Genomic DNA, 26,885 nt, shown 5'->3' with positions numbered 1-26,885 from the left:
CACCATTTCATATGTAACTTTAAATGTTGGTTCTATCTACTAGTAAAGGCTTTCATAATAATTCTCAACGCTTTCCCTAAGCTTGCTTTTAAACGAGAGGGAGACTGACTTTTTACAGGGGCATACAGTGATAGTTTGAGGGGGAATGGTTTTAAGCTACAAGAGGAGAGAGATAGATTAAATATTAGGAGGAAAGCTGAGTTTCTAATGGATGGAGTTGCATTATGTTTGTTCTGATGAGATTCCTGCAGTGTCTGGCATTCTAATCTGACACTCACTTTGAGTCTGTGTAATGTTCACCAAGAAAAACTTGCTTCTCTTCCCATCAGTGATGCCCTAAAACAGTTACCAAATTGAGGCATTCACATGTAAGATGCTGATTTAGTGATAGGGTGCGCTCTGCTACTGACATCAATAGTCCTAGCCACGTTCTGCTGACAGCCTGCTTTTAGCTGTGTGCATCAAGAGCTTCTTCTATTTTGGATTTACCAACTGAGGTAAGTTGAGTTACTGATCCAGATTAAAACTAAGCAAAATCCCCAACAAAAAAGTATAAAAGAAAGCTTTCAGCATACCAGTTGCACTATTTGCTTTGACTGAAGCTGAAATGAGAGATGGAGTAGCAGTATATGGTTCTGGGGGGAGTTAGAGTCACGTAATCATAGAATCCTTAAGATTGGAAGGGACCTCTGAAGGCCATCTAATCCAACTCCCCTGAAAAATACCATAGATAGATCAGGTCACCCAGGGCTTTATCCAGCCTCACCTTGGAAGTTTTTAGGGACAGGCATCCCATACATGGACAGCAATGCTGTTGTAAGCATGGCTGCAACTTGAAAATGTCAGGTGAAGTTTCGTAGCCCAGTTAATTACTCTTCATGGTTATTTCTTCTCTCTTATGCTTGTTTTAGCCAGTTGGGCCTTCCTTTGAGTTGTTTTCATGTACTAGAACAATAAAAAGAAATAAACCCCATCAGTATGGCTGACTGTTTTGCCACTGCAGCAAGTTACAGCTTTTTACACAGCCATCTAATTAGCAGTGGCAGTACTTTCCCAAGAAAGAAGGGAGAGCAAAAAGGAGGAGGAGTGGCAGCTCCTTCTGATAATGTTATTTATGTGTGTGATACCTTGTGCGATTTACTTGAAGAAATAGTTCCCAATTCTTTCATCTGTAAAGCCACATCTGTATTATGAAGTACATCTGCTCCTGAGATGATACTTTGCCCTCCAGATGAGCATTGTGAAATGACCATGTGTAGGTGGCTTTCCTACCAAGCAGGCCAGCTGTGTTAGTGTTGAGTGGTACATTGCCATTAGTCTTCTTTGGGACCTGCACAGTACCTCCATGGCTCTAAGCATCCATAGTTACTTGGTTTTCACTGAATGTCTAAACTAAAACGTGATTTATTTTCCTGGATTGTGGACTGTAGGGTCATAAAATTTAGTTTTTAATTCAGCACAATAACTTTTAACTCAAAAGAATGTATTTTGTTTGCTTTGTTTCTCTTTGTTTATGCTGTCTTTGCAAATCTCAGCCTTTGCAGACAAATGTGCTATACTTCTGTTATTTTAGATGAGATTGTGTGGCCTTAAGATTTAAGTAAAAATTCAGAAGTAATTTAGGTTTAATTATTTTAACTACTACTTTATCATCTTTGCTTGTTTCAGGTACATGCAGAGTTTCCTCGAGCTTTTAGAATATGAAAATAAAAGTCCTGAGGATCCTCATGTTCTGGATGAGTGAGTAATTTATTTTCTCGTGACAGTTTATTTTAAAATGTTTTGTTTTTTATTGTACCATAGGATAACAGTGACCTTAATTGTAAGATAGAATCATGTTGCTGCCCTTTGTAGTGTCTTGTGTGGCACCAGATGACTTAGACGTTTCACGATGACCTCTACCTTTTCTTCCTTTAGTTTAATTACTATCATAAGATGTGAGACTTGCCTGAATGGAAGTAATTCTGGCCCACTAACACCCTAGCAGCTGTTGTTTGGAGCTGAATTTGGTATCAGCCTCAAGCTGTCAAAAACAAACAAAAAAAAAACAACAACAAATCAAACCAACAACATTAAGACTTTCAGAGGAACAGATTTTTGAAAATGGAATGAGCACCCTGGTCATTTTAGTCAATTGAGGTACACTTAAGTTTCTGTTATCACTTTGCGAAGTAACAGTTGCACAAGAGAGAGTAAAAGGAGCTGAAGTGCTCTTTTAGATAGGTTTGATATCCAGGCTGCGTGTCCCAGTCTTGAGAAGTGGACTTTGGTGCTGCAGTTTGCAGATCTACTAGATTTTTTTTTTTTTTTAAATGACCCAGAGCTGCTTATTACACGTGTTTTTGTCACTTCAAAGTGATCACTGAGAATGTTAGAGTAGGAGCAAACTCATCTTGGATAGAACAGAGCAGTGGTGCCTTCTTCGGTTTGCGTGAGGCAGTCCTACAAACTACCGTTTATTTTCTTTCCAGCTGCCTCATGGCTTTTTGGCTTTCTGATGCTCCTTAGTAAATGTGTGGATATATCACTTATCCCTTCATTGATCAGAGTTGGGCTCAGTGTCTCCAGGATCCTCAGGAATGATTTCAAGCACGTAATCAATTTCAGACTGATTCAGAGTTTTGACCTCTTGCAGTAGTGTGGTGTTTGTGTGTGACAGCCAGCCCCCTGACTGCATTACATAGCTTTGGAGAGAGAGGTGTGTGAATACTCGGTGTTGTCAGTAGATCTTCAATTAATGCTAAAGGTGAAATGACAGGCTGTCATCTCTCCACTCACCTGTAGAGCCTGTTTAGTGTATTCTAAGAGTCCAGGATCTCTTCCTGAGAAATTCACTCTACCTATCAGTGTTACAGGATTATAGATGTTATCCATGCACTGTCTGTGAAGCAGTGTAGTGAAGTGAGTTGGGAAATTCTTCTAATGGAGAAATAGCTCTCTCTTATCCTCATCAGACCCCAAACTATAGCACCACAAAGACAGCAGAACCAACATGACAGAAGTGGTGAACAGACACAAATAAAACTAAACCAGTGCTAATGCTGGAGAAACTGCTTATCAGAGTGACCCAGCTTCTCTGTGCTTAGTGTATAAATATGAGGAGGGATGAATGTTAATGAGCGTTACCTTTTGCAAACACTGGAAAAATATGTCAAAGGGATATTTCTGTCAGAGGATTTCTGTGTTACAGAGGTTCAGAGGTACTTCAGTTTCTTTACTAGGTTCTCCTGGTTACTGGGCTGGATGAAGAAATGCCACAACGTTGGCAGACTGCTGTTGCTGCCAGTAGTATGGGCATACAGGAAAAGCTTGGGTTACTCTGGTTTTGGTGACACAAACATCTTTTCTCCAGCTTCAGGTGGGAAGTCTTTCTACAGTTCTGTCAAATAGTGTGATTGCAGAAGCATCAGGACAGTGTTTCCATTTGGTAGAGCTTGTAAGCTGGCAGAAGTGTTTGAAATTTTCCATGCTGTCAGTGTGCATCCAGATAAACAAAGACAGAAGTTGCTTTTCGTATGTGGAAGGCTAGTGAAAAGTGATGTTTGTTAAAGGCATTCAGAAAACACTGCACACCCTGTACCTGTGAGATTCTTCACTGATTCTTTTTTCTCCCTTTGTGATGGGAGCATGTCAGAGAAAGTGCTCTAGAACTGACAGTAAATGAAATAATACTGTCTAATACTGTCTCCAGATAATGCACACAGAAGAAACTAAGTAAACAAATATAACTTTCCTTTCTGCAGTATAAAGATTAAAGTAGTTCCTCTTTTAGCAATTTTAAATAAATAAGTGCTACAGTAACTAAGAATAAGAACATACCATTTTGTTACTTGAAAACCATATATGCTGTATCAGTCAGTGTTTTGCACTTGGAAAACTGTTGTACTTCATAGTAGAGAAGTCTGTCAGTGTGAACTTAGTTTATTTCTCAACTACCTGCTAGTACTTACTTAAAAAGAGTGGTTAATGAAAAACTGCTAGTAATAATTGCATGCTGGTTCTATTTAAAAATATTTTTTGATTGTCCACTCATGGCTTTTTTTTTTTCAGTTTTTCAGATAACAGTGTCTATGAAATGGGCATAGCAGTAATTTCCTTTTGTCCTTGTAGTGATTTTTTTTTTTTAAATTTCACTGTAACAATAGATTAAGGCAGAATGAACAGTCACTAGGGAGTTAAATAACTTGTGTGGTGACATTCATGAATTGTCTTTGCAGAAGTTTATATGCTTAATTTATTTAATAGCAGTCTTAATTTATTTAATAGCTATGGTAACAAACATTCTTTTGTTAATGTAGAAGCCAGTGATGCTATTTGAATGTAGTATCTTCATATTAGTAATTTCTCATTTGTCAAACCAACTGTATTGTTTATTCATTGTAGTTGTATAAATGCAGCACACTGAATTTTTCCAAAGATTTATTGCTAAATAAAACTTTCAGAGCTATTCTGCAGTTTATTTTTCTCAAGCAATCCCTGTGAGCAGCTTAAAAATTTCATTATATGATCTCCTATGATTTGTGGGTACAGTGAAAGCTTCAAATGCCTTCCAGTTGTTTGCAAGACAAGAAGTGGGTAAGGAATGAGTGATAAGATTAAAGAAATGTGTGACAGTTTCTGCCCTGCTGCCTTGAAATATGCATGCATAGTTTGATATGCTTGGTCCTTTAAAGCATCTATTTAATGAAAAGGCTTGAATGAACTCAGCTATCTTTGAAGATAGAATAGGAGCCTATCAATCATTGCAGTAGTGAAAGATTCCTTTACTGTATGCATTCACACACTGAACTTCAGCTATGATGTGCTGATCTGTAACAAATAAACATCCTAGCCCTTTCTTTGTCCTTCACACACACATTATGCATTTGAACCCTTAAATAGCAGGATGTCAGTGACTGACTTGTCCTTGTGGAACATGTAAGCATCATACTGTGGGTAGTGGAACTACTTAAAAATAAAAAGCAAAGCTGTTTGCCACTAGCACTTAGTACAGGGTGCTGTCACTTGTTGTCTTTTAGATATTATTGTAACTTTTTCACATTGTGCTTTTATGCCAGTCTTGTTGCTCTGAAACAGAGAGGAAGCTTGATGACAACAGCTAGGCACTAGTCTTGTCTAGAAAGCTCAGTGGTTACAAATCACACAGAATTAGGAGTTAATAAAAGGCTTTCAAACTTTTTAAAATATTTCATAGAATTTTAAGGTCACCAAGATTGGAAAAGGCGTCCAACATCATCCAGTCCAACTGTCCACCTACTAGCAATATTTCCCACTAAACCATGTTACTTAGTACAACATCAAAATGTTTCTTGATCACTACCAGGGATGGTCATCCTACCATTTCCCTGGGCAGCCCATTCCAGTGTCTGATCACTCTTTCAGAGAAGTATTTCCTAATGCCCAGCCTGGACCTCCCCTGACACAACTCAAGGCCGTGCTCTCTTGTCCTATTGGTAGTTATGCAAGAGAAAAGGCCAATCCCCACTTCACCACCATCTCTTTTCAGGCAGTTATAGAGAGTGATAAGGTCTCCCCTTTAAAAGGGAATGAGCCTCCTCTTCTCCAGACTGAACAATCCCAGCTCCATCAGCTGCTCCCTATAAGACTTGTGCTCCAGACCCCTCACAGTTTTGTTGACCTTCTCTGAACATGCTTCAGGGCCTCCATGTCTTTCTTGTAGTGAGGAGCCCAGAACTGAACACAGCACTCAAGGTGCAGCTTCACAGGTGCTGAGTACAGAGAGATGATCACTTCCCTGCTCCTGCTGGCATCAGTATTTCTGATAAAAGCCGGGATGCCATTGGCCTTCTTGGCTACTTGAGCACACTGCTGGCTCATGCTCAGCCAAGAATCAACCAACACCCCCATGTCTATTTCCTCCACACCATCTTCCAACCGTTCTGCTCCAAGCCTGTAGCATTGCCTGGGGTTGTTGTGACTGAAATGCAGGACCCAGCACTTGGCCTTGTTAACTTCATCCCGCTGGCCTCAGCCCAGTCCAGATCCCTCTGTAGGGCCTCCCTATTCCCAGGCAGATCAACAGTTCCTCTGAACTTGGTGTCATCTGCAGATTCACTGAGGGAGCATTCAGTCCCCTCATCCAGATCACCAATAAAGATATTGAACAGTACATTCTAAGCTGTTAAGTCAGAAGGATTGGCAAGTAATAGGGAACAGCCACATGGAAGTCTTTAAACCGGGAAGTTAGGCAATTCAGACTTCTTCTTTTATATGCAACAAAACAGTGTATATAGACTTGGTAAATATATGGGCAAAATGTGATGATCAGACCAAGAATAATGAAAAAGTTATTAATCTTCCGTTTCTTTGGAGCTGGCAGTATACAGTGGGAAAAATCATTTTAAAAGCAGGTCACGCACTAATTAAGAGTGGCATGGTTTGCTATCAAATGATTGGTTCAGCTGTCTGGTTATAAAAAGGAAGGAAGCATCTGCTTTACATCTGCACTAGACAAGGTGACTAGATGATACTCTTTTAACTTTTGTTGACCTTACTCTTCCTTCCTTAGTTGGTGCATATTTTACTTTTGATACAAATAATTAATACATTTCTTCTTCATGTTTGATATAAATCTATGGGTGCTTTATAGTTAGCTTTAAAAAAAAAAGTTAAATGTGCACATGTAGACGTAGCACAACAAATTTCCTTTCTTTTAAAAGCTACATTTGAGGATGTTTTTTAAACAAAATTATGTAATCATTATGGTGCCAATATTTAGCATTAGAGAATGCAGCACTGACTGAGTAGCACTGATTTTCTGTGTCTAGGCTTTATAAAGCTATTATTACATAAAGTATGCATGAGTTTGTGTGTGGAATAAAAGGAAAGACCACTTTGAAAGTGGTAGGTGTTCAGCTGTCTTGGCAGGAGGAACAAAAATTCTCCAAGAGAAGTGCTGGTTAAAAACAATGCAAGAGAGATTCTCAAACTTCCCCCAGACTGCCAGAGGAAGAAGAGTCACTGAGCACTGTTGTATGTGTTCTGCCATCCAGTGGTGTAAAATGAAACTGAAGTCACACAGATAACACTTACTTTTCCCAGCATTCAGACTTTAGAATAGATGCCAGGTAAAGAAATGCGTTCAGAAATTACACTGCATGGGGTGGAGTGTTAGGAAGAAAGCACAAAGTGTAAAACTTGGCAGGAAACTGTGAAGGGCAGTTGTTTTGTTTGAATTACCTCTCCAGTCTACCAATCTACCAGCTACTGTTACTCGCAGAAAATGAGTTACCATGATACATGTGACTGTGGTCATAAGGAAATTCTCTGTTAACAGTGAAGATATTTATTTTAAAGAAATGTTTTGGGGAGAAATGACTCAAATTAAGGCAATAAATATTTCACAGATCTTGTGAGTGACATCTTGATTTCCTTTTAAATAGGCTTGTTTGGGTGCAACTATGTTTTATTTGCTGGGTGGGACAGTAAATAGATAAAATGATTGTGCTGTGGCGAGTTGAAAACAGAAATGAGAGACAGAGTTTAATTATATCTTTAACAATCTGTTTCTAATTTTGTTTCTTCTAGCTTTTTAGACGTTTTAATTAAAGTCAGGAACAGACACAATGATGTGGTTCCAACCATGGCACAAGGGGTGATTGAATACAAGGAAAAATATGGCTTTGACCCATTTGTTAGCAGTAACATCCAGTATTTTCTAGATAGATTCTACACCAACCGCATCTCTTTCCGTATGCTTATTAACCAACACAGTAAGTAATTGCTTATTTCATCTTTAAGAGCTTTAGTTATTGCTTGTAATCCCAAAGCCAGATCTTTTGAGTATTTTTCAAATTTGTGACTAATTCTTAATATTCTGTGCTAATGATGGTAAAGTTGTACTGACAACTCATTAACTTGGTACTTCATAGCTATCAGGAATGAATCCAAAGCACCAGTATGCTTTCTTCCAGAACTGGGGGGTGTTATCATTGTGGCTGTCAGTTTTCAATCTTGTTGACACAGACAGCTTGCATAGTGATGCATGATAATTTTAGATCCTTCTGCTCAGAAGTCTGTTAACATCATTTGTAGAGTTGGTATTTATAATCAAATAGGAGGATGCAGGTTTTGAGTAGGTTGTGTCCTGTGTGCATCTTTTTTAGTTTTTCATCAAGTTATATAGACTTTCTTGCCTTTTAACTAATACTGATTGAGTATTTCTGACTCAAGGTTTAAATTATGACCCCTTTGTCTCCCTCTTCTTCCTACTACCTATTTAAGTGTAAATATTAGAATTAGTTATTTTTTCAATAGGATTCTGTTTCATTCCCTTGTGTTGTTACTCATAAACTTTTATACTGGTATTACACAGTGAAAGGACAGCTCCTATTAACCATTATATGCAAGTATGCAGAGAGTGATGTGTGTAAAGTTAAGGCCAAGCATGTGATATCTGAGTGTATCTTGTACCTTTTAGCTCTAAGAGCTTCTCTGTCTGCCCACTATTCAGTTTTTATGGCCTATTAATGTATGAGTGCACCACAGATGATGGGGAGCAAATGCAGAATAGTGCATTGTGAGGTTTTATACATCCTGTGTGTCTTTCCAGTAACCTTCCATGTGACTAGCACGTGCCATGCTGAGTGTGTACAAGTAACTTTCATGTGTCAAAGCATACTGTGAGATAACTCTGCATTTATGTTGTGTTTCATTATTGACACTTTATTATGATGTGGTCATGCAAGGAATATTGTGCCAGTATATTACCTCACCATTTCTGGAATAGGAAAAGCTTTCATATCATTTGCTTACCTCATACTGCCCCTGGTTTCTTATCAGAACTGCTTAATTTGCCATAGCAGCAGAAAGTCACTTCTGCAAAAAAGCTTGAAGTCTTTCTGCCTCTTTGAGAGTTCAGCTCTCAGCAAAGGGTTTGGTGAGTGCCAGACCTTATGTGAAAGTGGGAGTGCTGCTAAGAGTTGTCTTCAGCAGCAGGGTTTCTGCCAGTTTGCTGCAGTGTCTTTACACAGAATGTGCTATCCAGTAAGTTTGACGTACCATTGGAGTTTGACTTGCTATGCTGTCTCAAATGTAAAGGCAAGTTATAACCATTTGTTTTTCCTTATAGCGCTTCTTTTTGGAGGAGACATTAACCCTGCTCATCCCAAACATATTGGAAGTATTGATCCTAATTGTAATGTGGCAGAGGTGGTTAAAGGTAAGGAAACTAAATTGATAATTTTGTTGATTGAAAAGTCCACAATTTGGAATATGAATAAATATACTATTCTGATACAAAAGGCTGAAGGTGGTGTACATTGATTTAATAAATTGAAAACAAAGACAAAAGCAACAAGAAACAAAAGTTTTGCAGTTGCTTACAACAAAGCCGTGGGCTAAATGAGAATTTCTAAAGTCTCCATAATTAAGAATGGTGAAACTTGTGTTACATTTCTGATACATTAGCAGAACTAGGGAGACATGATCTTTTTTTTTTTTAACTTTAGTGTGTCCTTTTTAATATCAGACTAAGTACCTAAATGTTGTATTAAAATTACATATCCTTTTTCCCCCGAAATACTCAGAAATGTGTTCTAAGGCACTATTATTTTTTATTTAATACTGGTAGTGAAGAAATTTAAGAATAAGTGCAATTTTCTGATTGATTTATTAGGCCTTTAAGTACAGTGTTCTCAAACGTGTGGTTGTTCCAGCGATTAATCTCGTGATTTTATCACATCTCATCCCATTCTTTCTTGTACTGGAGACATGTTCATGTTATGAATGTTCATATGCTTTCAGAGCATTAGTAAATATGCGTGAGGCAATGCTGTCTCCTATGAAGAACTGGCTTATTGAAGAGTCATGCTCTGGATGTATCTATTTACAAATACAGTTTTTGATCCAGGAGTGAATTCCACTCTCTGTCCTTTGCTGCTGTTTATGCAGTTACTAGAGGAAAAGAATGTGTTTCTTCCCTTTTCTTTTTGTCAGCTTTCAGCTAAGAGAGGGAACTTTGTTAGAATTTGGCCTGCATGATAGCTTGCTTTGTAACAGATGAGTTTTAGTGTTAGCAGGGCTTCTCATCTTCTAGCTCTTTGGCTTCTAAGGTGGCTGTTTTCCAGCAGCTCTATTTACATTTGATTGATTTTATTCCACTTTGACCTTGGTATTGTATGGTACAGACTTGTTTATTTCAATGCTCTTTCTAGTTGGGCTTGAATCTATTTTATCATGAAACTCATAGTTGCAATCTGTTGTGGACAGAGGAGTGCATGGTATCAACAGGTGTTCAGTCCAGTTTTCGAGCTAGTAGTTGCAGTAGATAAACTATATATAAAAACATGGCCTTTAACAAAATCAGGGTATCAAAAACAGTATCCTCTGTTGTCTTTTAAAGAAACAAAATGTCATTAGAGGAAGAGCCTGTCTAGAGTCAAAAGCAATTAAGCCTATTTCATCTTCAGGGTGGTCAGAGTGGTTAGCATACATTTTATATACTATGCTAGCTCTGATATGACCTAGTGCATAGGTGTTATATGGAGCAATTTGCCAGAGGTAAGATGTGACTTAGGCACTGGATGTGTCAGCTACAGGCTCTGTATGCCCTCCAAATCTAAAAGAAATGATTTACATGCCCACTTCTCACTTCAAGCAGCTCTACTGAGTGTAGCATCTTTAAATGCCTGAGGTGGGTCACTATCTCACTGACTGTCCTACAGAAATACTTCTTATTTATTTGAGCTGAGAGCAACTCTGGACTTGTTATTCAAGCTATTACTTTATATGTACCAACGGATCCTTCACTCCTGTTGTACCTCAAGCCATAACATGAGGAATGTCTTGAACTTTTTGATAAGTCCTAGGCCTCTGCCAAAGATGAAGGTGGCTTTTAGAAGAAGGTTGTCTGCACCCAGACACTTTTCTGGATGCATAACTGGATCATGAAGTGATAGTGCCTTTCTTTTCATCTCAAGCACTTCAGGGTGGCTACTTCTTGAAAATGGATGAGTTTTATGTTCTGTTTAGGGAGGCTAAGTGGAATTTTTCAGTCCCTTCATTTTCTTGAGCTTTACATAGTGGATATATCTGCAGTACATTCATATATCGATGTTTTCAAGTTTATTATCACCTTATTATTAGTATTCTTTCTCCACAATAAGGAATCCAACTCCTGCTTTCTTGATCCGCATCTGATTTTCACTTCCACATAGATGTGGAAATTCTTTGAAATGTGCTTATATAGTCCTTTCTCCATGTAGAGCCCTTTGGTCAAAATAGCTCCACAGTCACCTTCAACTTTTGATGGCTGACTGAGTCAAGGTGGTAACTATGCTCCTTATGTTTTTTTTTTTTTTAGTTAAAGCACAGGATTATTCACAAGGCCATCAGATATATATCCAATATTATTATATCCAATAGTTTAGATATTAAATGGAATTTTGATATATTTTTTTTTTTTTACTTGGGCACATTTTCTTGTGCTAATGACAGGACCCTTTTAGAGAAGGTCTTTGGAATTGACTGTCTTGGCACAAAAGACTCCTGTTGAAGAGTGATTTTGAAACATTCTTGGATTTGATCAAGAACATCCCCAACTTTGATTAGTTCCATGATTTTATTTGTTATGCTTGTCTTGGCAGTGACTATTTTGTTTTGTAGTGCCACTTTGGACAGGAAGAAGGTAGAAGACCCTAGGACTGGGTCAAATGCAACTGCTACAGTATCTTAGCAAATTACTCTTTGTCCACAGAACTGCCCCATCTGTTCATGTGCTTGCTCGTAGCCAGCTCTAATAATGAGGAAAAAATCATTACCTGAAACCATTTTCTTTAAGGTAACTTAAGCAGTGTAATTGCAAACATTTGAGTTTGTAATTTCTCTTTAGGTTAATATTTGGTGCTTGTTGCTGAGGTGCTTTTGCGAAGGAGATACTGGTGAATATTTAGAATCACTAAAAATCTTTCAAAAAAAAAAAAAAACAAAAAAAAAAACAAAAGCAAAAAACCCCAAACCTCAACTTTCTTGCTGTATTTTGTCGATACATAAAGACTAATTTGGATTCTGTAGAAATCTCCTTTTGTTTGGGTTCAATAGGAGAGAATGAGGAATCTTAGACTTCAGTTTATCTCTAAGAAGACTTTGGGAATTTAAACATTTTAAACCTTATCATATTAATAAAAACCTGGATTTTTGGTGGCAGTCTCATTCTTTTTTTTTTATCTGTGTTGGAAAGAACAAGTACTAAATTGTGATTGGGACGTGGTAAATGAGCAAAGAGAGAATGAAAAATAGCTTGTCTCTAGTAATTTTATTTTTTTTTTTATTTTTAAATAGAGTTCATACTTTCTTGACAAATAGACAGTGAGGCTATAGACAATGAGATTAGAATGGATGCTAGCATCATGCTTGCACACCAGTTAAAGTGAGTGTTCTGCTTGTAGTCTTTCAGATACTGACTGAGCTTTGCTAGTCTTTTTAACTGACTTGTCATAAATTGGTGTTCTCTTTTTGTAGATGCTTATGAAACAGCTAAGATGTTATGTGAACAGTACTATCTGGTGGCACCTGATCTGGAAGTTGAAGAATTCAATGGTAATTGAGAACTTCATTTAATACAAGTGATGTATTTAAGAAAAAGCATTTCTAATATCTGTGGCTTTGGTTTTGCTAATTAATTTTAAGTCATAATTTGAACTCTGCAGTCTTGTATTGCATCTTGGAATCCAGAGGGAATTGGCTGACATAGTTGCCTAGCCATTCTCTATGATATTTGAAAAGTCATGGCCATCAGGTAAAGTCCCATGTAACTTGCAAAAAGGCAGTATTCTATTCATTTTTAAGAAGGGTAGAAAGGATGACCCAGGGAACTACTGACCAGTTAGCCTTGCTTCGGTGCTGGGAATATCATAGAGCAGATCCTCCTGGAAGCTATGCTAAGGCACATGGAAGAGAGGGAAGTGATAGGGGATAACCAGCATGGTTTCACCAAGGGCAGGTCCTGCCTGACCAACTTCATCACTTTTTTGTGATAGTGTGTCTGTGGGCAAGGGAAGAGCCACTGATGTCCTCTGTCCGGACTTCAGTAAGGCCTCTGACACAATCACCTATAATATCCTCTCCAAATTGGGAAGATATGGAACTGGTTGTGAGATTGTACCCAGGGAGTGGTGGTCAATGGCTCAACGTCCAGATGGAGATCAGTGATGAGTATTGTTCCTCAGGGGTCAGTACTGGGACCAGTGCTCTGTAACACCTTCACCAATGGCATCAACAGTGGCATCGAGTACACTCATAGTACATTTGCAGATAACACCAAGCTGTGGCGTGTACTTGACGTGCCCAAGGGACAGGATGCCATCCTGAGACACCTAGGCAGGCTGGAGCAGTGGGGCCCAAGTGAATCTTTTGAGGTTCAACAAATCCAAGTGCAAGGACTTGCACCTCAGCTGTGGCGACCTCTGCTATCACTACAAGCTGATATGCTAAGAAACTGATGACACAATCTTCATCAGTGTGTTGACTGATTTTTTTTGTTCGTTGTTTGTATTGATAAAATAATTAAGACTTTGTATACATTCTCTGTCTTTAGAAGTAGATCTTTAAATTATCAGCCCTCAGTGCCATAAAGGGTGAAACTGACTCTAGCCATTTCTTGCATGTGTATTTATGTCTTCCTGTGCTTAGGAAACAGGAATTTAAGTGACACCGTATGTTTTCTATGCTTTTAAGGGAAATATTTCTTTTTAGAATATTAAGCAGTGTTTTTTTCTTAGTTTAAGAATCTTTGTGCAGCAAGTATGCTTAAATATAGTATGTATTAAGAAAAGTGAATCCCATCTAAGTGGGAAAACTGTTGTTCATAACATACATTTGGTACAACTCAACAACTGATTCATCAAGTTTCATGAATGTTCTAAAAGTCTGCTGATGTTGGTATCTTTAAATATCATTAGCATGTGTCATTTAAGGTGAAAACAGCAACTGAAAACTGTTTTTATGCAAGATTTTTCATGGATTGTATTCTGCACTTAGAAAATTAAAACATGCTTAGATGACTTTGCTTATAATTTTGTGGTAGTCCTGTAAATAGAAATGCTACAGGATAGTGTTCAGGAAAAAATAATCTTTTTCTTTTTTTTGTTTTAGCTAAAGCTCCAAACAAGCCTATTCAAGTAGTCTATGTACCTTCTCACTTGTTTCATATGTTATTTGAATTATTCAAGGTACGTTGTGCTTATTAATATTTGGAAGGGGTTGTGAACTCCCATTACTGTTGAAATTGAGGGTTTTTCAGTTGTACCTCTAGAGTTTCGTTTCTGTTTTCCTTTCTTATACTTATCCCAGTGAAGAGTGTGAAATTCTGGTGAAAGTTAAGCTCACAAAACCTCTTATGCTCTTGTATAATTAAAAAAAATTTTGTTTTCCCACCTCTCTCTTTGGCTTTTTGATACTAATGAATTTGATTCATGATAATCGTTGCAATAATGGTACATCATCTTACCATTTCTACAAGCTTTCTTTTTTATTGCAAAGTGTCTTCTGCCTGTTTTAAGAGCAGCCCGTGTATCTGTGAATAGTGTAAATGGCATGCTTTGTCTTGTTTTTTGTGTTTTCTGGATCATTCAAACAACAATGAAAATGGAACAGAACTACTGTATGTGCTGGAGTAAGACAGGTGGTCTCTGGGTGGTGCACTTGTACTTGAGAAGTCAAGGAAAGAAACAGTGCATTTGGTCAGAGAGATTTTTCCTGAATGATCATATTTTAGCTTTGCTTTCTGGCATTAGACAAGTATGTTTGTTTAAAATCTTTCCTTATTTTGCCATTTGTAATGTTACTTTGAGAGAAGACCAGATGAGAATTTGTGCAGTGTTTGTATGTATGCTTTGGTACAAGTTGTGAAACAGCATGAAACTAGTAAATTCTAGCTATAAGAAATGTTAATCTATGATGGACTGGCAGTGGAAATTCTCTTAATAGGTATGATAAAGTTGGGATGATAGACTGTGCTATAAACATTATGTTGGGAAAAATGATAGCTTTTGCTGTCTACCATCAATAGTGGTGTTCTGCAAGACAGACTGGAAGAATGGTGTTGTCTCCTAGATGGGCCCTTGATTTTGCACAAAAGTATTTTTCTTGCTTTAGATTCTCTGAGTTTCTGTCATAAATAAATGTGTGTACGGTAGACACTTTTTTTCTTTTAACTTCAGAATTCAATGAGAGCTACAGTGGAGTTGCACGAAGGTAAGAGAGAAGGATATCCATCGATCAAAACCTTAGTCACTTTGGGGAAAGAAGATCTATCTATTAAGGTAAGTGCCAAAAAATAAGTTCATATGCAGCTTCCCAACCTGCTATATCTAGAATTGTTTGACTTGTAATTTGAAAAAGCAAATTAAGTACTGCATGACCTCTGATGCTTCATCTTCATGAATATTTTTGAAGTCATTTATGTAATGCTTTCACGTGTTCTACAAATCTTTTCAGAACATAATGCTGAAAACTAACTTTTCATTCCTTAGATAAGTGATCAAGGTGGAGGTGTACCTTTAAGAAAAATAGACAGATTGTTTAACTACATGTACTCAACAGCACCCAGGCCTAGTTTGGAACCCACAAGAGCTGTTCCTTTGGTAAGCAATTGTAATACATATTTAAATGTTTTTTTGTGCGTTCCTTTCATTGCAGTCTACTGGATCAGATTTTCCATTGAAGTAATTGCTTATTGTTAGCAATTCTATGCAGGTAAAACACATCAGGATAAAATGGGGTCTGTTATCACCACTTAGTCTTTGGAACAGGAAGTTGTTCTTCTTTGTCTTGATGTTATATTCTTGGAAACAAGCATATCTGCATGAGCATGGCATTATCACAGGTACATGGGCAGGATTTTTACTGCTGCATTACCAAAAAGGTAAATAATCTAAAAAGCCCCTCCTAGATGTATAAATTACTGTTTATCTGAGTTTATTTCATGAACTGAAGAGGTGAGCTATGTTGTGTGTTCTAGCACTTGACAAATACCTCCTGGTAATGCACAAGCTTATATGGAATTTGGAAAATGACTTCTGTTTAAGTTCTGGACTGTGAAAATGCATTTAACAAAAAGTCCATGACTCGCATGTGATATGATGGTTTTCAGTGTTCAGCTGGAGATGTGATACAGTCTCTTGAGATCTGTCAGTCAGACTTCAATAAGTGGGTTAATACTGATTGTATTCTTGTGTTTTGTTCTGTTTTGCTTCTGTTGCAGTCCTTTGTCTTAAGTGTCAAGAAAAAGTTTATTATTTGGGAGATTTCCTTTTTCTCTTTAAAAATACTCTCATATAGCATGTTCTGAAATGTCGATTTTTGGTTCTTTTTAATGGTGCTTCTGCAGTTGAAGTGGCTTCAGGCAGGAAATTATATATGTGTGTGTGTGTATATATATATATATACACACATGCATACACATTATATATATATATATATACACATACATATGTATATATACACATGCATACACGCACATATGTGTATCAGAATATATATGTTATTCTGCTAGAAAATAATCAGCAGTGAGTAGAAGGTAGAAACCAAATCAGAGTGGTTCAAAGATGATATGTTTCCTTCTAGATGATTAGCAGAATCTTTGTGAAACTATCTTAGACCATAGATCATAGCACTGTGCCATGTAAACTTGCTGGTTTGTTCTCACAGTGCTTGATGTCACCCTGAGTAGGTCTGAAGTTTGTCCAGTTCTGTATTTACATTGGCTTGATATTAATCCTTCAATATTGCTAACTTTACAACACCTCTTAGTAATATGTTTCAAATGGTGCTGTGCCTTTTTCATCTAAAAAAAAAAAAAAAAAAAAAAGTGAGTTCCTAAATGAAATGAGAAGACTGCTAGGGGACAGACCTTAATTCAAATATGAACTTTTTTCATGAAATCAGGGATGGTGGAAGCTCTGTTCATTTATAATCTGTCTTTGTTCTGTCTCAGTTTTGATCAGCAATTTACTATCAGAGCTCACAAAGATTTCCTGAAACTTATTCTTCGTACAAACTTGTACCTTGATTGCCAGTCGTATTCACCATTAAAATGTCTCCTCCTTTGTGACTCTGATTGTAAAATGTTCAGCTTGAGATTTACACTGTATTCATTGTATTACATTGTTACAGAGGAAAAAGGGCTTTCACAGTGCATCTTGATATGTATTACATATTATGGTCCAGGTTCAATTATAAAAGCAATTATTCTGTAGTTGGTATGTCAGTAAAGAAATAAAAATCTTTCAGCAGAAAGGTTTCACATAAATGAGTCATCTTCAAAGTCTGTGCAGAAGGAAGGTTTCTTTTTCACTTGGTGTGAAAGACCAAAGCCAGTGAGAAATTACCATGCACTGTGCTCGCTTGTCATTCTGGCTTAGGTGATGTTCATAAACTAAATTGCAGTACAGTGTAAATAGGTGTATTTTTCTATTGTAACTTTCTTCTTCTATGTGCTCTCCTGTCTAGTTTATGAAATGTGCATGGACTTGGAGAGTGGAAGAAAAGAGGGATTGTTTTGTTGATTGATGAAAATTCTGTTATTGAAAATGTTTTTTTAAAATCTGCTGAGAGACCTTGTTACCATGGCAGCATTCTGATTCTAGCAGGTTTTGTACTCGTTTGTGCTGTTATAGGCATAATGAAAATATTAGAAACACACAGTAACGTTTAAAAAGTCAATTTTTAAAAAATTAATTAAAAGAGGGGAGTCCAATGATCCTCCCTTTAGCAGCATTTGGTTGTAGTGGGAGAAATGTGCCTTAAATCAGGATTAATTAAACATGCTGATACTAGTAACACAAATATTTTCCCATTTGTATTGCACATTCTACAGTATTTCATGTAAAATTAGTCTTATAAAGTTTCCCCTTCTCAAGGCAGATGGACCATTACTGACTATGCTCTTTCTTCTAGGTCTCAGACCAATATAGCAATTAGTTGTTTATAATCGTCTTTTTGGAAAAAAGCTTGCCTTAACAGGGTACTCATTTTGAATCTTTTGTCTTCATATTTCTTATAAATCAACAGTTTTGGAAAATAACCTGAAGACAGAATATAGAAAAAAACGACAGAAGATTTTTTGGAAGAGGGAAGTATGACACAGTTAGGCAGACTAGTATGCAGTGAAAAAAGACCTTCTTGAAAGGAGCAGGAAGCAAACAGAAGTTGGACATGGGTTTTAAGGAGGTATAGATCTGCAAAGGAGAAAGTATAGTATGTTTTCAGAATTGCTGAGTGCTGCCCTTTTCCCTAGCTGGGGCTGTGTACTGCCTACAAGCTGCAGTTTGGCTGTTTCTTAGTTTCACTAACATGCTGTTCTGTCTCTAGAAAAGATGCAAGCAAGCTTCTGTACCTTTTTTGGAACTTCCTGTTTTTAGAGATCAGCAAAGAGATGCATCTGGTCTTGAAATGGATTGCAAAAAAGTGATGCCAGTGTCTGTAATGGGAGTCTTTGAGGATTGTTTTGAAGTGTGCTGTTGTTTGAAAAAGTGCATATAAGCAGCTGTTCTAATTGTGGAAATGAACACTAATGACTATTAACAAGCAGTATGAGTAGAAAAAGGCATCTTTATGCTAGCAAAACAAGAAACAGAAATGACACAGATTAACTGTTAATCACCAGCGTAAGTAACTGTAAACCGTGGAAGATCACTAAATTTACACTTCTGTAAAAATGTGAAGTGGACAAAAGTTGCTCTAGAGATGATGAGAACAAGATTACAGTATCAATCAGAAATTTTCAAAAGCTCTTTGATACTCACCCCTCTCCCCCAAGAGATTTATTCTAAAGTGATACCACATATAGTGCTCAAAGTTCATGCTTGTTAACCTTCTTTTTAAATTATTTTTGTCATTCTGGGGCTTTGTTTTCAAGATTCAGGGCATGATAATCAATTATTACATGCCTAGTATAGCATAGGTTCAACAAAAATAATTGACCTAAACTCTCCCTTCTGCCAGTATTTTTCAGGTTGTTTGTGTATAAATAGTGTAGTGGATTGAGTTTGCTAGTTTTCTGAATTTCAGCATCAAATTCTTCTTGCAGTCTACCTTTATGGTAAAGTTCTGTTACTGCATTGCCTTCTATATCCTTACTTTCAAATTTTTGTATGTCTGGAATCCTTCTTTTATTGCTCTGGATAGCCCTGAAAAATCCAGGGAGGTTCAAGTAAATAATCAAACGCAGTGTTTATCAGGATGGCCCCAGTCATCTGAAAGAGGTGGTGTGTAGGCCAAAATCTTACTCTCTGTCAGCAGTGAGTGTCTTTATTTTTGTGTCAACTTCTTCTGACATGAGTGGGTTGGAATAGATGTGAATTGCTGACTTATTTGTGGCTGTGATTATGAATATGACAGGTACAAATCTTAGATTTGTGATTAGTTGCATCTATTGTGCTTTGACAAATAGATCATCTGCACATCTACATGTTCTCAGTAGATCCTTCAGTGTTGTGTAATCCTGACTTCTTGCTGGAGGGGTAAACAATACCAAGAATTATTTGCCTTCTGTTGCTTTCTGTGTTGTTAGTGAAGTTAGTTTCTCTGCAGTAATCTTCTAATCTCTGTTGCAGTGTGGCAACTGTTAAAAATATGGTATTATCAAAGACAGAACGGTAATCACAGTCAGGAAGCTACGGATTGTTACCAGTTTGTTTTAATGACTGGAGGTAGCATGTATTGTATGACACCTACCTACCTCCTTGAGGAAAATATAAAATCACAGAGTGGCATGGGTTGGAAGGGACCTCAGAGCCCACCCAGTTCTGACCCTATTGCTGCGTGTAGGGCTGCCACCCACCAGATCAAGCTGCCAGGGGTCCCATTCAATATGGCCTTGAAAATGGACAAGGTAGTCCTAACAAAGACTTGCTGTTTCTTTGTTTTCTTCTATTTCAGTACTTTAAAGAAAAAAAACAAAACTGCCTAGGAAAAAAAGAATGTTCCAAGTGTTGAATCTGTACTTATAGTGCAGATTGAGGAATATAGAAAAGCTTGAAGAGTAATCAGAGGCAAATCTGATCTTTAGGTATCTTCTGTTTTATAAACCGGTATGATCTGTAGCACTTCTTTTTTTTTTTAAACTTCTTGTTTGTTCCTTCTTTTTTTCTTTTTTCTAGGCTGGATTTGGCTACGGCTTGCCAATTTCTCGTCTGTATGCTAGATACTTCCAAGGTGACCTAAAACTCTACTCAATGGAAGGTGTTGGATCAGATGCTGTAATTTATTTGAAGGTATGAATTTGACCCTTTCATAAACTAGCAATGCAGTGCATCTTGGTACCTTATAATGGGCAGGTGCCATGTGGTGCAAATGAACTTTATCTCTTTTCACTCTTTGTTTTCAAATTTGCAATTGCTATTTTTGTTATGTTTCACCTCAATGAGTTGCACAGAGTTGTAAAAATAACTTAAAAAGATAACCTTGACTCCCATACTCATCAGCTTACCTTGAATTCTTTTCTTCGATCACTTGTGTCTGATTTTTGCATTTTATTAACGTATCATAAGAGCTGGATTTTTCAAACAACTGTGTGATGAGAATTTTGGATAAGGCTTCACTGATTCTAAAACTTTTGATTGCAGTAGAACTGAAACAAGACTACTGACTAACTCCTGACTTGTAGTTTTTTCTCCTATTCTTGACCTTCGTGCAGTAGACTGTATTGACCCTGTTGGCACTTTTCAGGAGGTAGCAGGCTGTGTGGAGGCTCACAGTTAAAACAAACTGCTTGAATTTTATCAGCTCATGCACATATAGCTCGTTCACCAGGCGTTGACTCAATGTTGCTACTGTGTCTTGCTGTATTTAGTGAGCAGGTTTTGGAGTTGTGCACTACTTTCAGTTTCTAATGAGTTTAATCTTGTGCAAGTATCCATAGAGGAAAAAAGTATGGTGTTTCTAAGAAGAAAAAAAAAAAATGCATGTGGATGGGCCTGTTTCTAGAATTGTGCTGACAGAGTCTGAGTTTATTGTTTAAGTAGCACTCGTACATAAGCCTAAAATGCATCTGACTAAAAGTTTTTTCTCTTACTGTCTTTTTAAACACCATTCCCTGAAAAGAAGGGAAATATTTTAAAATTTTATTTTCTTTTAACTTTTACTGTCATATCATACTATAAGAATGATTGGTCAAAGCCAAAGTATTTTCAGAATAGTGTTGTGATGTGTAATGCTCTGATAATTGAGACACTTCCACAGTTACAACTTCTGTACTAGAACAACCCCCAGAGTATCATCTTCCTTTAGGTATCTCCAGGTGATATCTTACCATTGCTTTTGTTTTTCCGTAGGCCCTTTCAAGTGAATCATTTGAAAGACTTCCTGTTTTTAATAAGTCGGCGTGGCGGCACTACAAGACCACACCTGAAGCAGATGACTGGAGCAATCCTAGCAGTGAACCAAGGGATGCTTCTAAATACAAAGCTAACCGATAATTTGCCACCTTTTGTCTCTGCTGGAGATGACCTCTGCATTCAGTATCAAGTCTCTGCTTTGTTCCAAAATCCTCCAAACCACAATAGCTAATTACTTCCAAACAAAGACCTAATCAGGGCATTAAAAGTAGTAAGAACAAAGTGATGATTGGGACTTACAGGAGGCACTAAGCACGTTTGGATGTGAATCCTGCCTATTTCACCAGTATATGCTTGGTTGCTTCAGTCATGCATTGACAAAAGGGATTGCACTTAAGTATACACTGTTGTGACAAAAGATACTATTTCAAGTGCCAATTTTTATTCCACGAAGGATTAGCAAATTGTGCAGAATCCCTTTAAATGGTGAATAGCATCTTGCACAGCAATGTGGTGTGAGAAATTCTAGTCTAGTTAAGCTTATGCTTTGAAAATCCACCTTTTGCTGCATTTTATTTTGCGGTGTCACCTCTTACGGAAAATCCCTTTGAGCTCTCTAGATCTCATATCTGATGAGCTTAGAAATGTGTAGTTCTAAAAAGGGTTGTACAGCTTTAAACCAATGCTTTTCCCAAATTCCCCAAACCATTTTTGCCCAGTGCATACAGAAATTATGTTGGTGTAAGACATTGGGAATTCCACTTTTTGTTAATACATCTTACTGAATTTCTTGACACAGAAACACAACAGCATTTTTAAATATCTTTCCCTGTTTTCATGGAAGATCATCATCTCTCCATACAAAAAAATCCTGGCAGTGTGAGAGCAGGAGGTAATTAAATTTTGTATTTGTTGCTTGTCATCTCTGGAGCAGCTGGGAAAAGGGGGAGAAACCTGAAAGGCCAGACAGCCAGTCATACACATAAATTTGCCTTAAGAGTGTTGGTTGCTTGGAACCTGATTAGCTTAAAACCTGTAAATAGTTTGCAAAGTTATTTATATATTCAATGTCTGACAGTAGTCTGATAATCTGAATTTGTAGTGTATATAAAGATGTTGTACACCAGCTTTTGGAAAGCGTCATTGATATAAATAAATGAAACTGGAATTATCACAGAAATGGGAAGGGCAAAGCAATTGGTACCTGATCTGAAAGGAAAAAAAATTAAAGAGGAAAAAACTAAGTGTCATCTCCTCAAATTACTCGTAAGGGTTTATTACTGAGCATTAGGAAGTTGCTCTTCACCAGGTCTCTGCCATATACCATTTCTGCAACTGTGGCCTGTCAGAAGAATCTGTGAGGTTCCAAAGTTCTGCTGATAAAATAGCCACAGGAATAAAATAGACGAATTGTAAGCAACTCTGCACCCTCAGTTTCTTCTAGATATTTTGATATTTTTTTCTGAAAGAAAGATTTTAGCATGGAAAACTGAAACTTGTTTCCTAACATTCTGGGGAACTGTCCATGTCCTCCCAATATTTCATTTCCTTTTGTAGAGGACTGGCCTGTTAGGTAAGCAGGGAAATGCTGAGAGATTCCTAGATATTTTTTTAAAGTATACCCTTAGTTTAACTTAATGATAGTACGTAGCACTTGCGTAACACTCTTCATCAGAGGATAGTAGAGCACTTTGAGCAATAAGTTACATGTAGACTCATTTCTGAAAAGTCAGAGGCCCTGTCTTACAAACTCACGCTCCCAGCTGTCGCAATCAGTTCAAGAATTTTTATAGGGATGGTCATGAATTTGCAGGGCTTGGGTTATTGTAAGCATCTCTGCACTGTACATTTAAGTCACACTGGATTGCCAGGTTGTTTTAGCATGATCTTGAATGTGACTGCTGAGTGCTGCAACCCGCTTCAGAGGCCCAAACAGCAGAGTGGCTGCTGGAGCTGCCTGGTGCTGGCTGTGAGCAGAGCCCTTCTGAGCTTGGAAATGGAGTGCTCCAATGGGGCTGTTTGTTCTCAGCCAGACTTCTGCAACACTTCTTGGGAAACCTTTGCAGGCACAGTGAGGGTGCAGCTCGTGTGATCCCCAGAGCAATAATTTCCTATGACTGTAGGCACGGCTGCAGGGAAGGCAGATTGCTATTGGAGTGATACAGCCATGTGGCTGTTGCTAAATCAGTGTAGTAGTCCAACTGAGATTTCAGGTGGAAGCTGTACCAACTGAAATGTAGCTGGTTAACTTCTGCCCTTGCCCATAACTTCTTACTGTCTCTTGAATTTGTTTCAAGTTGTGTGTGTTTTTCCACTCATCACCGAAGGCGGTTTACTTAAAAATAGACATTTGTGATGAAACTAGTGTTTTCTCAGTTGCATGTGGTCAGTTTTTCCTAGAACATGACCAAAAACATTCTAAGAAATACGAAGCTGAAACTGAGCTTTTCTTAGAACTCAAATTTTGTAGTAGTAAATTTGCCCCCGTAGGAGAAGGAATCGAAAGAAGAAAAAGGATGGAAATGCTGAACTTTGATTTTGTGGAGTGACTCTAAATGAAAGTAAAAACATTGTGGAGGATTATGTTTTGATAGTCCCTTCTCTTTCTTCGCAAAAGCCACTAGTTGACTTTCAGGACTAAAGTGCCCTGTATTCGAAAGCTAAAGTCCTCCTGATGTGGTAACTACTTCCAGGAACCCTGAGCATGTATGAACTACTCAGAGCAGGGAAGCTGAAAATGCATTCCTTGTGCTCTTTCCCTTTTCCAAAGTTTGCCCTCAGGCATCACACTGAATATAGACGAGAAACAGCTTTACTCCTCTCCGATGTTGACTCAGCAGCTTGTATGTTCTACAGTTCTGCAGCTCTCAGGTATGCCGTAAATTGGTCTTTGCTTGTCCTCTTGCCACTCTTCTATGCAGGAGTATTAGTCTGAAAATGGTCTTAGGAAACAGCAGCAGCAGGCCTTGACAAGCTTTCCAATGGGTGTTCCTCAAAAATGAGGGTGGGTAGCTTTTAACTATGCCTAGCTTAACTGCACACTGTTCTTTTTTTCACTTACTGCTACCTTTAATTAGTATCAGTCATACCTATGTATTTTAATATTTTGGGGCAGTTAATTCCAAACTTAACTGTCTGATGGTATCAAGCTATGTCTTTTCTAGTGGATTTCACATGTGTGCTAATGCTGCTGCAACCTGTTTGTCTTGGGTTATGGGACACAGTAAATAGGAAAACGTTTTCAGTGAAAATACCGTGTATTCCTTGCATTTAGTGCTTAACAGAAACAAACTGAGCAAGAGATGTGTCCTACTTGATTCTCCCTGGGAATTTACAAACAACTTCTGTATGCCGTACTGTGATGGAATAGTTGACCTTTTTCCTCCACTGCCTGTTTTTCTGGTGTATCTGTCTTGAACATACAAAAATAATGCCCTGTCTAGCTGAATGTTAATGGATACTGAAGCCTCTCCAAATTACATATGTATCTCTGCTCCCTGTTTTCTCTATGCTTTGTTTTGAGGCTAACAAGGTGCCTCTGTTGGTATTTGACGAGAAAGATCCTAGAATGCTTTTAGAACACTGAGGTGCAGTCTGTGTCTCTGTACATAGCTGTGATGGCAAAAGTCTTTGTCCTGCTGCACTTTGTGCCATCTTTTGGACAGCATTTAGGGCAGGTCCCTTGGGACATGCATAAACAATATGTTAATTCTGGTGTTCTTGGAAAACTCGAGCCACTTCTTGGCTATGTAAACTACACTTGATGCTGCAACTGGGTAATGTAATTTCCTTTCTCCTCAGTGGCATGTGGAGTGTTTGCTTTGCTTAAACAGCTGTTCACTCAGTCCACAAAGTAAATAGATTGACTATCCTGGAGTGTAGTGCAGTCCTCTGTTCGCCTCAAGCCAGGCTGTTTTCGTGAAACCCTGACCTCATTCATACAGAAAACACGTCTCCCTCACCTTTAGTAAGTGTTTCTAGATCTGTACATGTTTAATGCTGCTAAATGCTAAGTGATCTTAAGTGATATAAGCCATTCTGTAGAAAACAAACTAAATGTTTATAATTAGTGTTTATCTCCTTACAATATCCAGGTCTGACTGCAAGGTGTCCAATTAGTTTGCATGTTCCCTTGGTTGCCGTACAGGTGCTGTGGTTCCTAGTGGCTCTTATCTCCTCTTTTTGCCATACTCGCTCATCATGAATCAATATATCTAAATGTGTCTTTGCAGAACTTGAGAGAATGTGATGGCACATGACAGAATGGTGTATTATTGAGCTCAGAGGTGAGGAACACAGACATAAATTGTGTAGTGACTTCATGGCTGAATGCCAAGGCACATGTAGCAGCTTATCAGAGTAATCCCACTTTAGTGAATCTGTTCTCAGGATCAGCTGTTGGTGTTAATTTGAAGCAGTGAAGATCTGTGTAACTAAAGTACCTTTCTAATTGGAAACAAATGAGCAAATTCAAAGTTCACATACTCAAACTGCATTATTAAGTTGCCTTAAAAGATCTCAGAAGTTGACATAGAGAACTCGTTTCTTAAATTTAGAGACTTGTTTTGGTAGGATTGGTGTGTTTTTGATAATTCTATCATTGTCAAACTCTCACTAAATTCATTATTGAAATTCTTCCTTTGAATACATCTGAGAGGTGCCAGACTGACAATCTTTTGAAGTTCACCTGCTGTGTCTACAGACCGCCCTGACAGGCAGCAGCAGGGCAGATTTCCTGGTGCTGCTGCCAGAACCCAGCTCTTCAGCAGTAGCTGACCTTACTAAAACCTGCTGGCTTGCCTTCTCTGCTGAGCTGTTGACAGTGTGCTGAACTTGTGCCATTTGTATCGGGATTTGATGTGCGCTTCTGACAGTGGGAATCAATTGAATTCATTTTCAGCATCTGTTATGGGCAGAATTCCTGCGGTGCCTGCTCATGTACCATGACCAGCACCCACGAGGTTACATGCTGCCATTCCTCTGAGGTAGCAGTGTTGGTTTCAACTGAGCTTCCAGTGGAGTGGGAAGATCTTTCTTCATGAGATTACTTGATGTTTTCAATCTGATTTAGAATCGTCTTGTAATTTGTGTTGGAATTGTTTCTAGTCTGATCCCATGTATATAATTTGTGTACACTCTTATTTTCTTTTCCATTGCTGACAAATAAAAATATGTAAAAACAACATTATGACATCTTTAAGGGACTGATTCAGAATCGCACGCTGTGGAGCTCTTCTCATGGTTGGACAGCACAGGGTGAGCCCCAGCCTTTTGGTGGACACTCAGAGCTGGGAGCTTAAAATCTGCTTGCAAGTCAGGAATGTTGTCTCTTTTGTGTCCTGTGAAATCCCATTTTGGCTTAGAATGATTCTTTTCAAAGGAAGTTCTAGTTTTCTTTCTAAAGTTTTGCCATGTCAGTGAATCTTGTGGTACAAATTTTTGGTTTTGGAAAGGATAGAATCATGTGCTGATACAGCTCAACTGCAGTTCTTGGTTTTGCTGCTATGCCAAGAACCCGGCATCAAATATTTACAAAGGTAGCAATGCTGTAGAAAATAAAATGGATGCTTTGTCAGAGCAGTAATCTGA

At 37.9% G+C, this 26,885-nt stretch overlaps 1 protein-coding gene across 2 annotated transcripts in view; it reads left to right on the top strand.

Moving 5' to 3' along the window:
• PDK3 (pyruvate dehydrogenase kinase 3) overlaps positions 1-26,885 on the top strand; it is a 54,566-nt gene extending 27,681 nt beyond the window's left edge. Inside the window, exons 3-11 of one of the 2 annotated variants that reach the window (XM_090124349.1) lie at positions 1,669-1,740; positions 7,549-7,733; positions 9,092-9,181; positions 12,481-12,558; positions 14,113-14,189; positions 15,180-15,281; positions 15,492-15,602; positions 20,121-20,234; positions 21,294-26,885. In XM_090124349.1, coding sequence (XP_089980475.1) covers positions 1,669-1,740; positions 7,549-7,733; positions 9,092-9,181; positions 12,481-12,558; positions 14,113-14,189; positions 15,180-15,281; positions 15,492-15,602; positions 20,121-20,234; positions 21,294-21,437 — 973 coding nt within the window. In that variant the 3' untranslated portion in view covers positions 21,438-26,885. The remainder of the gene's footprint in view (positions 1-1,668; positions 1,741-7,548; positions 7,734-9,091; positions 9,182-12,480; positions 12,559-14,112; positions 14,190-15,179; positions 15,282-15,491; positions 15,603-20,120; positions 20,235-21,293) is intronic. The other variant, XM_031599291.2, reaches the window with a different exon arrangement.

This window comes from Phasianus colchicus, chromosome 1 (genome assembly GCF_987193195.1).
Source record: "Phasianus colchicus chromosome 1, bPhaCol1.hap1.1, whole genome shotgun sequence".
NCBI classification, from domain to species: Eukaryota; Metazoa; Chordata; class Aves; order Galliformes; family Phasianidae; genus Phasianus; species Phasianus colchicus.
The sequence above is the reverse complement of the archived record's forward strand: the minus strand, read 5'-3'. Positions and strand labels throughout refer to the sequence as shown.